This window comes from Sciurus vulgaris, assembly GCF_902686455.1.
Source record: "Sciurus vulgaris genome assembly, chromosome: 10".
In the NCBI taxonomy this organism is placed as follows: domain Eukaryota; kingdom Metazoa; phylum Chordata; class Mammalia; order Rodentia; family Sciuridae; genus Sciurus; species Sciurus vulgaris.
In genome coordinates this window covers 114,671,194-114,685,291 of record NC_136470.1, presented here as the reverse complement: position 1 = coordinate 114,685,291, position 14,098 = coordinate 114,671,194, and the positions used below count along the sequence as shown (strand labels likewise).

Sequence of the window (14,098 nt, the reverse complement as noted above, 5' to 3'; positions counted from 1 at the left end):
GACCTCCCTCATCCCTGGGAGTTGAAGCCCTGAAAAAAGGACAGGGGCCATGAGGGCAACATGGGTGTCCACACCAGGATCCCCACATCAGATTTTAGTAGTACTTTTACTTCCATACGCAAAATCCCTGGGTCCTCACAACATCCCTGTGAGGTAGGTAGGGTAGGAAGGTTTCAGAGATCCCCATTCACAGATGAGGATGCTGAGGCACAGAGAGGTGAAATGATTTTTCCAAGGTCATACAACCAGCAATGTAGAGGGCCCGAAGCCAGCATTTCTCTTGCCCTCTGGCAGTTTTTACATCCTTTCCTCCATTCCCTCTGTGTCCCTCACCCTCTCTGAATACACCTAAGTCTGCAGGAACCCTCAAGATAGACTGGCAGCTGGGATTTTTCAGGAATGACCATTAAGGTAGTTCTGGTCAACTCTAGGTAGTCAATGCCTAACCTGCAGGGTGCAAGACCAGCTCTCCCCGCTCCCCACTTTCCACTTGGACAGAGGGCCTAGGGGGTTCCTGGGTAAGGGTGAAGCTAGATATGGTCATGAATGTATTGTGGTAAAGTTAGATGTGAGCATATGAGTGGCCTATGCTAAAGACAAAGGCTCCCCAATCCAAGCTCCCACGGGAGTGCCTCAAGTGCCTGCCCCTGTGTCTCCCTCATCCCACAGTCATGCAGAGCTCTCTCAGCAGCAAATGGAGCCACAGACACCTGCTTCTGCACAGAGCTGCCCCAATGAACAGGTCCCACCAGGCCTTTAGACTCCATCACACAGACACAGTGCCTCTACAGCTTGACTGGGGCCCTGGGCCACACCCCCAATAACAAAGAGCCGAGGCCCTGCCTGTAGGCTAGAACAGGAGCAGCGAGCTGTGGGCATGGCGGGCAGTGCCTCCCAGCGCCGTCGTGTAAGACTGAAGCTCTCCACAGAGCCAAGAGGGCATGGCTGGTTTCCTGTAGGAGAGACAGATAGTTATAAGGGGGGGGGGTCCAGACCTTTTGGCTCCCTGAGCCCAGTGGGTATCACTCCAGGACAGGCTATAAGTGCCTTGCTCCTCATTGTCCCTGTTCAGTATTTGTTCATTCACTGATTTATGTTCTGATTTGTCCACTTGGCCATGCATTCAGTAGTCACTTGTCTTGTTTCTGTCTCCTAGGGCCCTGATTGTACACAGACCCCCAGTCAGGCACTGGATGAGGCAGATCACAACCTGCCTATGTCACAGACAAGGAAAGGGAGCTCACAAAATCCTGACCTCTGGAGGGACTGGAGAAGGGGGTATTCCTGCTAGGGGCTACTCTTTCCTATCTTAGGCTCCCTTCTTTTCCCTAGCCCCACAAGGACTTACCAAGGCCCCCGATGGCCACGATGTGGCCCCCAAGGGAGCCAACCACAAAGTCTGCCCTCTTATCCCTCATACGCAGACTACGAGGCAACTTGGTCCAGGACCCTGCAGGAGAGGGGAGGTCACATCTAACCATACAAACACATACTATTCCCCTCCATCCCACAGAGAGAATAGCCCAGGACAGCCACTGCTCACCATGCTCCAGATCAAACATCTCCACAGTGTTGACAAAGTGTGGACGAGAGTAGAAGTTGTGGGGCCCAGGCTGCTGCAGGCCACCCAGGCTAAAGACACTGCCTTCGGCCATTGCACAGCCAGCAAAGGCCCTGCGGCTAGGCAGGCTTGGATGCCGGGTCCAGGTACGGGCCTCCAAATCAAAAGCTTCAAAAGCAGTCACTGGGAGCTTGCCCTGACGGCCCCCTGTCAGTGGAATTGGGACACTTGGGGAGGGAGTCTAGGGGACTTGGTTGGCTCCTCACTCACTAAGTTGCAGATCTGTCTGCCCCAGCCTCCCATGCACAGCTGTGTACACATCTGCATGTGGATCATCCACCACACAGATGCTCAGACAATGGGGTTTGGTTTTCCAACTTCAGCAGACTACCAGCAGTCAGAGTCTCAGAGTAGGACTGGATCCCCCAAACAAAAGTTTCTCAGATTCTACCATCTCAGACTGAGCTAGATCTCTATCCCACCAACCTATGCTGTTGGACTCTAAATCCCTTTCTCACGTCTCCCAGACCCTTACCCAAAACATAGATCTTGTTCCCATGCAGGAAGGTGGAAGCCCCATAGCAGGGTGTGGGCATGGAGGGTAGCGAAAGCCAGCAGTCACGGCGGGGCTCATATACCCGTACCTGGGCCTGGGGGGCCGTGTCAGGGCCCATTCCTCCCAGGGCATACACCATACCATCTGCATAAAAAAGAGTAATTCAGACTGCACTCTAGCCTAGCTAGGGCATTCCATCCTGACAGCTGCCCTAGTCAGGCCTAGAGTGGCTGGAGACCCATGGTGTTTGTCAAAAACTCTGCTACACATCTGGGGCAGGAGCTGTGAGAGGTGGGATTCTCGCTCTGGCCAGGGCCCCTCTGAGTGAAGAGCAGGAGGCAGCTGATCTAATTATAATCCAGCTCTGTCTCCCTGGAGACGCTATGGCAACCAAGTCTGGCATCTAAGCAGGGCTGGTCTGGGCCAGTGGTCAGACCTGGTGGCCACAGGTGGGGGATCCCTTGTGTGGGGAAGGATCATTTAAACCAGGGGTGGGGGGAGCATATGGATATCTGCTTAGCATGAAGCTCAGTCTGAGGAGAAGACTGGGGATCAACTGGGGACTGGGGATCAGTTGAGGGTGGGGGTAGGGCTGAGAGAGGGGCTTAGGCCTATAAGATAGAGGTGTTGGCCACAAGCTTTGAGTACCAGTCTCCCTGCCAGCACCTTTACACCACACCCTTACACTAGTTTAGGTTTGCCTTCTGTTAGGCCTTCAGGATGAGCTACGTGCATGTCTGGGGCCTTGGGGTGATGTGCCTGTCACCTGGGCTTCCATGGCAACCATCTCCAGGTCAGCCTGGCCTTTTTCATATGAGGATCCCTGGTGCGTATGTGTATATAATGGGGGAGTCTAAGCACTTAAGCATATGCTGGGCTCTGAGCCAAGGTCCCCACTTCCCTCCCCCAACCCCAGACTATTTATAACCATGAGAGTCATTAGGCCACCCCCCACTACTGTCTCTTAGAAATGAGGAATAAGGCAGGGTGGTGGCTGAGGCCTCCTATCATTCTGGGGACCAGCCTGGGCTCTACCCCCATCTCACAGCCCAGTTCAGAGGTAGGTAGGAGAGGATACAGGAAGCAAGGCAATGTCTGGGCAGCTCTGAGAGTAAGGGACTAAGTCAGGAGAGAATGGAGGGTATTGGGGCACACCTTAGGGACCTTTCTTGGGAGGCCACTCACCTCTCTCCACAGTTGCAACCCCCATGGCTGCTTGAGGGAGGGTGGCCCGACGCTCCCAGCGGCCCTCATCGGCTAGGAAGGCCTCCACAGCAGCTACTGGACTCTGGACCTCATCCACACCACCCACCACTAGCACCTGCTTGCCCAGAACCACAGCAGCTGCACCAGCTCGGGCAGTGGGCAAAGGCGCCAGTGCCAGCCATGTGTGAGAAGCCATGTCCAGTGTCTCGGCAGTATCCAAGGGTAATCCAGCCCGGCCACAGCCCCCCAACACCAGCACCTGCCCATCCTGGTGCGCCACTGTGCCATATACCCGGCAAGTGGGCATGGGAGGGAACACCTGCCAAGCAAAGGTGCGGCCACTTCCTGCAGCCATGTCATTCACTGCCTGTGGCAGGCCATGCTATCTGCTCAGGCTGAAGGCCTCACTGGGGAGACATGATAGAGCCTCATCTTGAGTCTGCCAAGGCTGCAAGGAGTGTCTGAGCAGTCCAGGGATTTCCTCCACCTGGAGGAAAGAGGGAAAACAGGGTCAGGGCCACTGACCAGCCTCTCAGGAAACAGATGAGTCGCTTGTTGCTGAGGGCAGGGCAGGCCCAAAATCACTGGTGGGAAAAATAAGGGAGAGACCTCTCTGACTAGGTCTGTAGTGAGAAGGAGGATACAGAGTGTGCTCTACTCTCTATGGGGGCATGAGGGATGCTCCTCCCCGGCCCCTGTGTTAACAACTAGGAACAACTCAGTCAATCTGGGTCTAGGTGGAAGTAAGGTGACTAGAACAGGACTGTCCAGCCTAGTGCCCTTCCTTCCCTCTCAATAAGCCTCATCCTGGTTCTGCATGAGGGAGGTCCTGCTAAATCCTCCCCATACTGGCTAAGGACGTGCCCTGGGCTGCCTGGGACCCATCCATCCTGGTCCCCCACCTGTCAACAGTCTGACTCCTGGGTATCCTTACACACCATTTCACGGGGTTCAACCATTCTCGCCAGCAGAAGGCCAGGGTCCGTGGTATTTGGGACTCAAGGGGCCGGGTTCCAGGGATCCACACTCCCCTGGAGGTCCACCATCAAGAATTTCCCCACGCTAGCAGATCCCCTGGTGTCTACAAGGAGCGGGGACTGGTTTGGGGAATCTCATGAACACAGGATTCTGGGGTCCTAGAACCCAGGACATTTCTTGCAGGAATGAGCAGCTGGATTTTCTGAGTCCCTTACGAGTGGGACTCAAGTTCTTCAGCTTTCCCTTTACTAAGAGGGTCTCCACTCTTAGACCCTGGTTCCAGCAGGATGGCCTCTTGGCCCCAAACTTCCAGCTTGCTGAGGTGGGGGTGGGTCTGGACGAGTGCGCTTGGGGGCTCTACGCTCCACTCCCCAAACTTCCCCTGAGCGTGGCTCCCGCGGGACTCACCGGCCGGGGCTCCGGTGCCGCCGGTGTACGGGGTCCGCCGTTCCGCCTCCGCTGACGCCGGCTCTGGCTAAGGCTGAAGCCGGGCTCCGGCGGGGCTCCGGCACCGCTCCGGCGTGGGGCGGGGCTGGACCGGGTCCGCCCCTCGCTCCCCCTTCCCCAGACTCCGGAAAACCTCCTCCCGCCTTAACTCTGCACATGCCGCGGCCGGAGAAGGGCTCGCAGACCCACGAACACACACAAATGAACAAACAAATGGACATATGGACCGTGGGCCTGCCAGCATTTAGGGTCCGACCTCAGACGGGGATAGAAATGAGGCAGCGGCGAGCGACGCATCACGGGTACGGTGAGGGCTTGTTCTGAGCCGGACCCAGCCTGGGTGAGCAGGGCCTGGTACTTGTGGGCTTGAGGGGCCGGCGCCGTCCCCTAGCCGTTGAGCTTGGAGGAGCCCAACTCCGGGTTTCGCGGCTGCGCCCTCTGGAGGCCACTTTGGGCGTGGCCTGGGCCTCGAGTGGGGGGCTGCGGGCTGATTGCCCTAACCTGATCACAATACAGGGGACAGAATAGATCCTATAGTACATATTAAGATCAGTAGGAGATGGAGGAGCAGACAGTGGCCTCAGGGTCTCACAGGCCTGGGTGGAAGGAATTCTTGGGTAGCTCTGAGCATTGAATGAGCTAGAAGAGCCCTCCCAAGTGGGTCACTGGTCTCATTCTGTGAAGTCTGAGACGGCTACTCTGGGGCTACTTTGTGACTGCATCTTCAGGGTCCAGGGCCAACTCAGGAGTTAGGTAAGAGCTAATTGGTGTGGTGAAGACCCAACTAGCTCACACTCAGACCTTAGTCCAATCTATCTTTGGAACATTGGAGCATTCAGAATATTAGCTGAGTCTTTGAGCCGAGGGCTCACTTGTACGAGTCAGAGATAACCTTTGGGAAGAGGTCCTTGCAGTTGTCTGTCAGCTCACTGCCTTGTCTTTTTTTTTTTTCTTTCTTTTCTTTCTTTTTCTCAAGGTACTGGTGGTTAAACCTAGGGACACTTTACCACTGAGCTACATCCCTAACTCTATTTTTTATTTTGAGTCCAGGGTCTTGATAAGTTGCTGAGGCTGGCCTCAAACTTGTGATCCTCCTGCCTTAGCCTCTTTAGTTGCTGGGATTACTAGTATGTGACACTGCATAAGGCTCCCTGTCCCGCTTTCACAGACAGTGTTTGTCTTAGTTTTCCCACAGCAGATTGAAGACAAAGATACAAGTGCATATCACCATATGAGTGGTGAAGTCAGAAAGCATCAGCAGAGGAGTAGCAAGAGACAGGGAAAGCAGTCACTAAATGAGGTATAAAGGTTACCACTGTGGGCAACTGAGATCAGATGATCCTTCTAGGAAGCCAGTGTAGAACATGGGCCTATAGAGCAATGAGAACTGAGGTCCTCAATCTCAAATTCCATTAGTTATGGGTGGAGAACTGTTTGGGTACCTGCCTGAATTCTGGCCTTCCAAATTGTGAGTGAACTCTTTCCTGTGGCCATAGAGCCTTCAATCCTTTCAGGGTCTGACAGTTGGAATCAGGAGCCTGCATAGAAATGGTGATGTCATGACTATTTACAGACTGCATAGACCCTGACTAGAAGGCCTCTGTCTTCCCACCCCACTTCACCCTGACTTGCTCCACACTTGGAGCACTGGTGCTTCCCCCCATGGGATGCTCACACTGCTGTGAAGACCCCTCACACTTAACATTATTTCCTTTCCATGCTCCTACGCCCTCCTTTCCAGTTACTTACAAGCTGCCTGCCTGCCCTTAGACACCTCCCAGAACCAAGTCTCTCCACTCAAGTTCTTGAAGACATGTACCCTCATAGGCTCTCCTGCCTTGTTTTTGCCACCTCAATCTGTTGCCATTTCTTCTCCAAAAGTGTTCTCTAAAAGTCATTATAGAGCTAAAACTAGAGGGTCTCTGTTGTGCTTGTCTCAGCTGAAGTTTTGCTGGCATATTCAGAGTTTCATCTTTTGTGACCTCAGCTTCCTCCTGCTGCTTGCCTTGTGTCTCAAAATCTTTTGCTGGCTCTTCTTCCTTTCTCTCCCCAGGGAGTAGCTCAAGCTCTGGCCCCAGCTCTCCTCCTGGCACACATTCTAGCTCTTGGGGCAATCTTTCCCTGGCTGCTACCTTCACTCATATCTAAATCTCCACCAAATCTCTCTTCTCAGGTGGATATGGGTCCAGAGTCTACTTAGGACCATATAAGATACCAAATGGAGAACAGGGGATGGATCCTGGGATCATCTTCCCAGGATGAGGTAGACTCTTCCTGCCTCATCCTGTCTGATTCCATTTATGTCTTAAGGTCAGCATCCACCAAAGTCCAGTCAAGTCAGATTGTTGCTGAGAGAGTTCCATGTGTGACTTTCTGGGCACCAGGATGCAGAAAGTTCAGCACCTACTCAGGGGGCTAGATACTCTATGATACATACCCCTAACCCCCACCATCTCTTCTGTTCCCATGACTAGCAGGGACAGACAGGAATGGACCTACCCTTCTTGACCCTCCATTTTGCCCTGAGCTCTGGGCTGGATATCACCAAAGAGAGATCTCTTTCCAAGACATACCCGGGCTGGTGCCATCCCTGGAGGTCAAGCTCTGCCTATTCACAGAAATGGTTTGGGTTTGCATAACCATGGCTCATCCACACAGGGGAACAAAACTTCTGCTGGTTTTGGAAGACAACACAGTAGAAGGTAAGATTGAATTGGCCTGAAAATGAAAAACCAGCCCCTGACTCTCAACCATGGACAGGCCAGAGATAAGGCTAGTTCACAGTTGGAAATGCCAAGTTGGGACTTCCTTTTCGTAGCCTATGAGACCCTGGCCCAAGAGACCCCATACTTCCTTTCCAGGAGCTATAAGGTATTGATCCAAGAGAAGCAGGAGATTTTTCAGTTCTTGCTGGACATCTGAACTATGCTTGAAGGCACTTCTCAGTGTGGAGACCCTAGAAGCTAGGGGCACCAGGTGAGGCTTAGGGCACTGCTGAGTGGAGTGTGTGCTTGTATTTAGGGGTGTCTGGATCCCTCTTTATAGATAGCAGCCCAAGGATTCTGAGGTCATATTGCAAAGGAAGAGGACAAGTACACGGACCCTAAAAGAAGCTTCCAGCCATCCTCCTATAACTGCTAATAGACCTCTACCTGCCTCCAAATAACAAATATGGCACCATTGCAAAGATTAGGGTGCAAGAGTTGTGGCGATATTTCTGCCTTCTGTCTCAGGCTCTGATTAAGTTCATGCCCCTACTATCACACCCATGAAAGCAGAACTCCCATGATGGTTCCCAATCCGGATTCAGGAGATCCTGACAAATGGAACTTTTGGTCAGACTTGTGGAGATCATTCTGACCCCTCATCTGAAGGCACAGGACCCTAAGGCTAATTTTGTCCTGTGTTCTCTAATTTGGTGCTGTGGGGCAGTGGGCCCTATAACCACCATCCCTCTGCTGGCTACAGGGCAAGGTGGAAAGATTGATGTCCTAGTTTCCTAGAGAAAAGGACAAGGAATCTGGGCAGTGTTAAGATTGGAGGTGAGAATTTTGCACCATTGAGGGGCTGAAGCGGGACCAGGGTCTCTCCACTACATTAGTGTACAAATGTTTGGGTAAGTGTACTCAGGCCCAAACTGGTATACTATGGTTTAAAAACTGGACATGAACGCCTTTGGGCTTCTGTATAGCACTTGTGATCACATGGGTATACCAGTCTTTCTTGTGATGTGCAGTGGGCTCCATTTTTAGTTAGAGAGGAGGGCCTTTTACCCTCAGAGGAGATACCCTTTCTGCACAACAGGGGATACCCTGAGACACTTCCTGTTAGGGAACACTCCTTTCACCCTCTGATTAGGTACCTGGAACAGAAGTAGGCTTTGTCAGTCTCTACAGGAGGACCAGAGTGTGGAAAATGGCCTGGCCCTTGCCAGGAACCACTCCCAGATGTCAATGCATTACAAAGGCCTCTTAGAAAGGATGTCAGATGGCCACTAATCCTGTCCTAGCTAGACTCCAGTGAGTCTTACCAGGGGCTGCGCTAGAGGGCACCTTTGCTACTGAAACCCCTGCATTGTACCAGATGGGTTTGTGGCAGTCTTCGTGGCCACCACCTCCAGGCAGCCCTCCCGGGTACCCAATCTACCTCGCCCACAAGACTTTGTGGAGAAATGGGGTGTCGGGGTCAAGGGTCATTAGGGCGGGACGGGTACCGGAAGCGGAAGCATGGCACACTTCCGGCGCGCAGCGGGCGGCCATGTTGGAGCATCGGAGGCGGCGCAGAGGCGCGTCCTGGGTCCCCGCGGCGGCGCCGGTAGGTTGGAGCCGCAGGCCTAGCCGCGACGCGGAGTGGCGGCCTGTGAGGCGGCAGGGCGGAGGGGCCGGGCGGCTGAGTTTACGAACCCGCGTTCTCCGCCGGTTTGGCCCAGACCCCCGCCCCTCCCCCATTCAGCGACCCCACCCTGGGGCTGCACGGTAGGGGTCGAGCTAGGACGGCCCACCCCACACATTTTGCTGCCGCTGTGACCCCCGCCTCCCCTCTGCCGTTCGGGCCCCAGGGACGCGGACTCCCAGCCAGAGGGCCCCGATATGCCCCCTGACCCCATTTCACTTGGCTGGCGCCTCGCCCGACCCCATCTTCGGTCAACTTCCCCTGCTGGCCCCAGAGGTACATGTGAAGGCAAGTCTGGGGCCCGGCTGCATCCTGTTTCCGAAGCCTCTTGAAAGCTGAGAAGACCCTTACCCTGGGTTCCCACTGACCTGGGCAAAGAGCCCCTGGGTCACCCCCAGTATCTGTACCGGGGATTGCAGGTGGGAAATAGGCCCCTCCCTATTCTTCACTGCCCTGGGAATTACATCCCCTCAAAAAAAAATAATAATAATAATAAATAAATAAAAGAACCAAAGTCATGTGCAAGGATTGTGCTTGTAGAGCGACCTCTGGGGAGAGGAAGTGCCTCAGACACCTGAGGATCCAAGAATGTTTCCAAACAAAGAGCCCTAGGGCACTTCCTCCAGGGGATTCTGAAGACTTCATCTGCTCCTTTAGGGCAGTGGGAACAAGCTGTACAGACGGTCCTCAAGGCCCCAGGGACCTGCCTGATCCCAGCTGATCTTTGAATGCTCCAGTGCAGCTGGGGAGCTGCCACTTGCCTATGGGAACCGGAAACTGGGTTGGGTGATAGATACTAGCCATGATTGACAGCAACAGCTTCAGAGAAGCCTGGGACAACCTGAGGGTTCCCAGACAACTCTAACTAGGATGTTCTGCTGTCTGCTGACCTCTGAGCTTTTGTCCCTGACTTCAAAGCTTGGGCTTTTGGTCTGGCTGCCTGGCCCCCAGGCTACCTGGTTGCCTAGAGATTTCATATGCACCTGCTACTCATCAGCTTTTTAATGAGTCCCTGTCTTTTCCTGGGGTTGGTCTCCATGACTCTAAAGCAAGGAATTGGACTGCCAAGTAGCTTCTGAAAGCAGAACTTCCAGTGGGCAGGGAGTCCATCCTCCCATTCTTCCAGCACTAAGCACCAGCAGCTGGAGGCACAGAGATAAGCATGGACATTTGAGTGTAAGTCTGGGCCCTTTGGCAAAACTTCAGAACTGAGAAACAGTCGTATCCTTAAACAGTTTTCCCAGCTAGACTCAGCCAGGCCCCAGACTAATATCAGATGTGCCTTGCTCTTTCACAGTTCAGAGCTAGTACATAACCTTCATTTCCACTTGGTACTTTTTTTATTCATTATTCATCCTAGCTAGATGTTGCCTCCTGCAGGAGTTCTTTCTTGACCTATTGGAAGCGAAGCTCCATTACACCATACACTCCTAAGAGCATTAATGGTGGCTGTGGCTTGCTTTCTGGACCAGGCTTCTTGAAGACAGGGATATTGGCTTGCGCTCCCAGGGCTATCTAAGTTTTTGGCATCAGAAAATATAGATTTAATAAGGACTGGGGATGTAGTGTTAGAACACTAGCCCAGTGGTAGAGCACTTGCCTAGCTTGGGCAGAGCCCTGAATTTGATCCCCAGAACCACAAAAAAAGAAAATAAAAATTTAAGTCTAGGATGGCTACACACCAGCTACTAGGGAGTCTGAGGTAAGAGGATCACTTAAGGCTGCAAGTTTAAGACCAGCCAGGGCAACATAGCAAGATCCAGTCTCAAAACAGAAAAAGAGAAAAAGAAAACGTAGACATGAATTAAAATTAACTAGATTTAAATATTTCCAGGAACCCAGCAGCAGATTGGGTGTCTAAGGTTCTTCTGAGCATGTATACTGAAAAATGGCTAATCAATACCCACTCCAAAATGGTAGAGGGTCATGAGACCAGGGTTTCACCCCAGGGAGTGACTTACTCTGACTAGTTCCCTCACTGACATGGAGAATGGGGGTCCTGATAGACCTGTCTACCTGCTTTGGCTCCATATCTTGGTGCCATTCTTATTGACTCTTTTCTTCTTGCCTTGGAGGTGCCAAGTGCTGATTTGCGGATACCTAGGCAGATCTGCAGTGCCTAATGCCATGAGTGTGGTGGTGCAGCATGTGGAGGAAAAAGCTGTGCACTCCTGGTCTCGCATCTCCACAGCAGGGAAGAAGGCCCTGGAAGAGGCGTTGCTTGTCTTTAACCCTATGAGCCAGGATCTCAGTGCCACAGAGGCCCAGCTTGTGGCCTTCCTACAGGGCCTGCGAGATGATGGCTTCCAACCTACCATTCTGCGCAGTGGTGATGTCTATGGGTATAGTTCATGTACAGCCAACCCTCCAAGCCAGACGAAACTACAAGCTCGTGCCCCCATCCCAGCTACCACGTCACCTCCAGCCAGTGCTCCCCGAACTGCCATGCAGCTGCCCTCAGGCAGGGCCACACTGCTCCCCATGCCACTGTCTGGCAGGCTGGCCAAAGGGTCCACACCAGCCCTCGCCAAACACGCTACCACCAACCTGCTGCTGAGTTCCCTGAAGCAGTCAAGTGCCAGCCGTGCCAAAGGTGCAACAGTGGGCTTCCCTGCTCACCTGTATCCAGGTGTCTACCCTGCCATGCGGCTTTCTGTTGTCCTTGAGGCTCTGGTTCCATTCAAGACTCCCGTGCCCTGCTTAGGTGCCAAGGCACAGTCACTAAAACTTTCACTTGGGGACTCTCCCCTGAAACTACGAAAAGGTTCAGGGAAGGGTTCAGGGAACCCCCGGCCCAAAGCTCCCAGAAAAACCACAAACAAGGGCCCCAAGTGTATGACTCCCAAAGGCCCTGGGTCTGGACCCCAACAAGGAACTGGGCTCCAGAGCAAGACCTGTAGAACCACTGGTTCCCTCAGTGGCCTGCAAATGAAAGGGCAGTCTGCCCTGAGCACCAAATCAGCCCAGGCCAAGGCAGCTCGAACACTAACCAAAGCTGCCTGTGCCCATGCCAGTGTGGTTCGAACGCAGGCCGAGGCAACCAAAGCCAAGGCAGCACAGGTCAAGGCTAAGGCCAAGGCAGTGCAGACCAGGGCCAAGGCCAAGGTGGCTCGGACACAGCCCAAGGGCAGGGGCAGGCCAAAGGGATCTGCTCAATCCAGGACTGCAAGGAAGGGCCAGAAAAGCCACTCTGAGACTGTGGGGCAGAAGAGGAAAAGGGCTGAGGAAGCAAAGGACCTTCCTCCCAAGAAGAGAACACGGCGTGGGCCCCAATCTCCAAAGGCATGGCTGGGACCGGGAACAGCAAAGCTCCTAAAGTTCCAGGCCATAAAGGTAGACAGGCAGTCCTCAGATGATGAGGTTCGACAGCGAGCCCAGCAGATACTCCGTGTGAACCTGTCTCCTATAATATGGCTCCAGCCATTGCTGCCATACTCAACAGCCTGATTCCTTCATACAGCAATGTTTGAGAAAACAGCCCAACTTTGTGTGTGGCCAGTGGCACAGTGTGCCATGCCTGTGATCTCTGCAACCTTGAGGATTCTGGGTACCTCATCAGGGCCCCAGCGACTGCCAGTCTCCTTTCAGAAACTGGAGGATTTGTGGTGGGGTGGGTGGTGGGAGGGGTGTTCTTATGGTGCAATGCACTGTACTTGTTCTTCAAGTTGTATGTCCACTGTTCCATCTATCACGTTTTATACCTTTCCACCTTCTAGTCTTTCTGCCCACCCTCCATGGTCTTTTTTTGTGTGTGTGGCTGCTGGCAAACCAGCTTGAGCATATAGGGAAAGTAGTCTCAGGACTGCCAGAGAGGGTCCTAGTAGCCTGAGCCAGGTCATCAATTTGAGTGATAAGGTGGGATGGCAGAAGGGGAAGTTCTTAGTCCCCTATGGAAAGATGAGTGAGAACTTGGGTACTGACTTCTGTGGGTATGTGGGAGACATCCCATGGGTGCAAAGGTAAAGCCACTGTGAGATAGGATACCTCACCTTGAGGCTGCCCCAGATTTTATCCTGTCAGACCCCATATAGTGGGACTGGGCAACTCAGTGGGGAACCTTGCAGCTAGCAGTATTTTAGGCCAGGGAAGAGAGACTGGTGGCCAAGCAGACAGCCTGGCTTTGTCTGGGATAGAGTCAGACTTAAAGGAGTTGAGGTGCCTCTCCTGAGAATATACTAACCTCTGTTTCTCCAGTTGGTGGCAAAGGACTGGACATTGAATTAGGATCACAGAGCCTGCCTTCACTGACCAAAGAATTTTTGTAGTGTATCTGTGTTAGTGTTGTGAGGAGAGTTTCCACCTCTGCCTCATTGGCAGTGCTTTCCAAATGCTCTGTTTACTCCCAGGTGCAGTTTCGCCGTGCCTCCTAACATAGACCTATATGTTTCAGGTATTATTGGCATATCCTGCTTTAGAGAAAGGACTGGGCCTTGAATGGAACCAGGTGCCCTGCCCATCTGTGGTCCATCACTGTTTGATGAGGCTGAATGGCAGTGCCTGGGGCCATAGAGAGGGAGACACATTTGCCCAGAGGTTCCTGGGGACAGCCTTTTAGGGGTTGCGGGGAGAGGAGAGTATTGTTTGAACGCGTCAGATCATTTCTATCTGTGGTTTGTCTGGGCCTCACTATTGCCAATTTCCCTGAATGATGGACCTGTGGAGAAGCTCTGGGTGCTCCCCTCCCCCTTTCTTCTGCTTCTGGATACTGCTATATAATTAACGATTAACATCCTTCCCCTGGGTGTATTGTCCTCTCTTGGTTCCACAAGCTCTGAGGACATATTTAAACAACTGGTGCTGTAATCCTACAATCCTGCATGCTACTTAACCCCTGTGGGTTCTGCTTTCAGTGTGAGTATGCAGTATGAGTATGGGCTACACACTACTTCTTCAAGTGTAGCCCAGTTTGGGACCCACTGTATTCTCCCTTAGGCCTGATTCCAGCTCCCACCAGGCAG

At 53.0% G+C, this 14,098-nt stretch overlaps 2 protein-coding genes across 5 annotated transcripts; one reads left to right on the top strand and one right to left on the bottom strand.

Moving 5' to 3' along the window:
• Positions 1-87: 87 nt before the first annotated feature.
• Positions 88-4,842, bottom strand: KLHDC8B (kelch domain containing 8B). The gene is made up of 6 exons (XM_079155617.1): positions 4,710-4,842; positions 3,303-3,810; positions 2,097-2,261; positions 1,544-1,768; positions 1,349-1,450; positions 88-953 (listed from the first exon to the last, which is right to left on the bottom strand). The coding sequence occupies exons 2-6, from the start codon at positions 3,676-3,678 to the stop codon at positions 757-759; spliced, it is 1,065 nt and encodes a 354-aa protein (XP_079011743.1). The 5' UTR covers positions 3,679-3,810; positions 4,710-4,842; the 3' UTR covers positions 88-756.
• CCDC71 (coiled-coil domain containing 71) lies at positions 4,779-12,742 on the top strand. Of its 4 annotated transcripts, none has more exons than XM_079155555.1 (2): positions 4,779-5,050; positions 11,216-12,742. In XM_079155555.1, exons 1-2 carry the CDS (start codon positions 4,905-4,907, stop codon positions 12,585-12,587), a joined length of 1,518 nt encoding a protein of 505 aa, XP_079011681.1. In that variant the 5' UTR covers positions 4,779-4,904; the 3' UTR covers positions 12,588-12,742. The 4 variants fall into 4 exon arrangements, with proteins under 4 accessions (XP_079011681.1, XP_079011683.1, XP_079011682.1 ...); XM_079155557.1 differs by lacking the exon at positions 4,779-5,050 and adding an exon at positions 7,625-7,724; XM_079155556.1 differs by lacking the exon at positions 4,779-5,050 and adding an exon at positions 8,542-9,062.
• The last annotated feature ends 1,356 nt before the right edge of the window (positions 12,743-14,098 follow it).

Bases quoted from the DNA above. Each gene is read 5' to 3' on its own strand.
- CCDC71 (XM_079155555.1), top strand. From the start codon at position 4,905: ATGCCGCGGCCGGAGAAGGGCTCGCAGACCCACGAACACACACAAATG. The intron at 5,051-11,215 runs GTACGGTGAGGG...CTTGCCTTGGAG, and splicing joins CGGCGAGCGACGCATCACGG to GTGCCAAGTGCTGATTTGCG.
- KLHDC8B (XM_079155617.1), bottom strand. From the start codon at position 3,678: ATGGCTGCAGGAAGTGGCCGCACCTTTGCTTGGCAGGTGTTCCCTCCC. The intron at 2,262-3,302 runs GTGAGTGGCCTC...TTTTTTATGCAG, and splicing joins GGTTGCAACTGTGGAGAGAG to ATGGTATGGTGTATGCCCTG. The intron at 1,769-2,096 runs GTAAGGGTCTGG...TTCCACTGACAG, and splicing joins GAACAAGATCTATGTTTTGG to GGGGCCGTCAGGGCAAGCTC.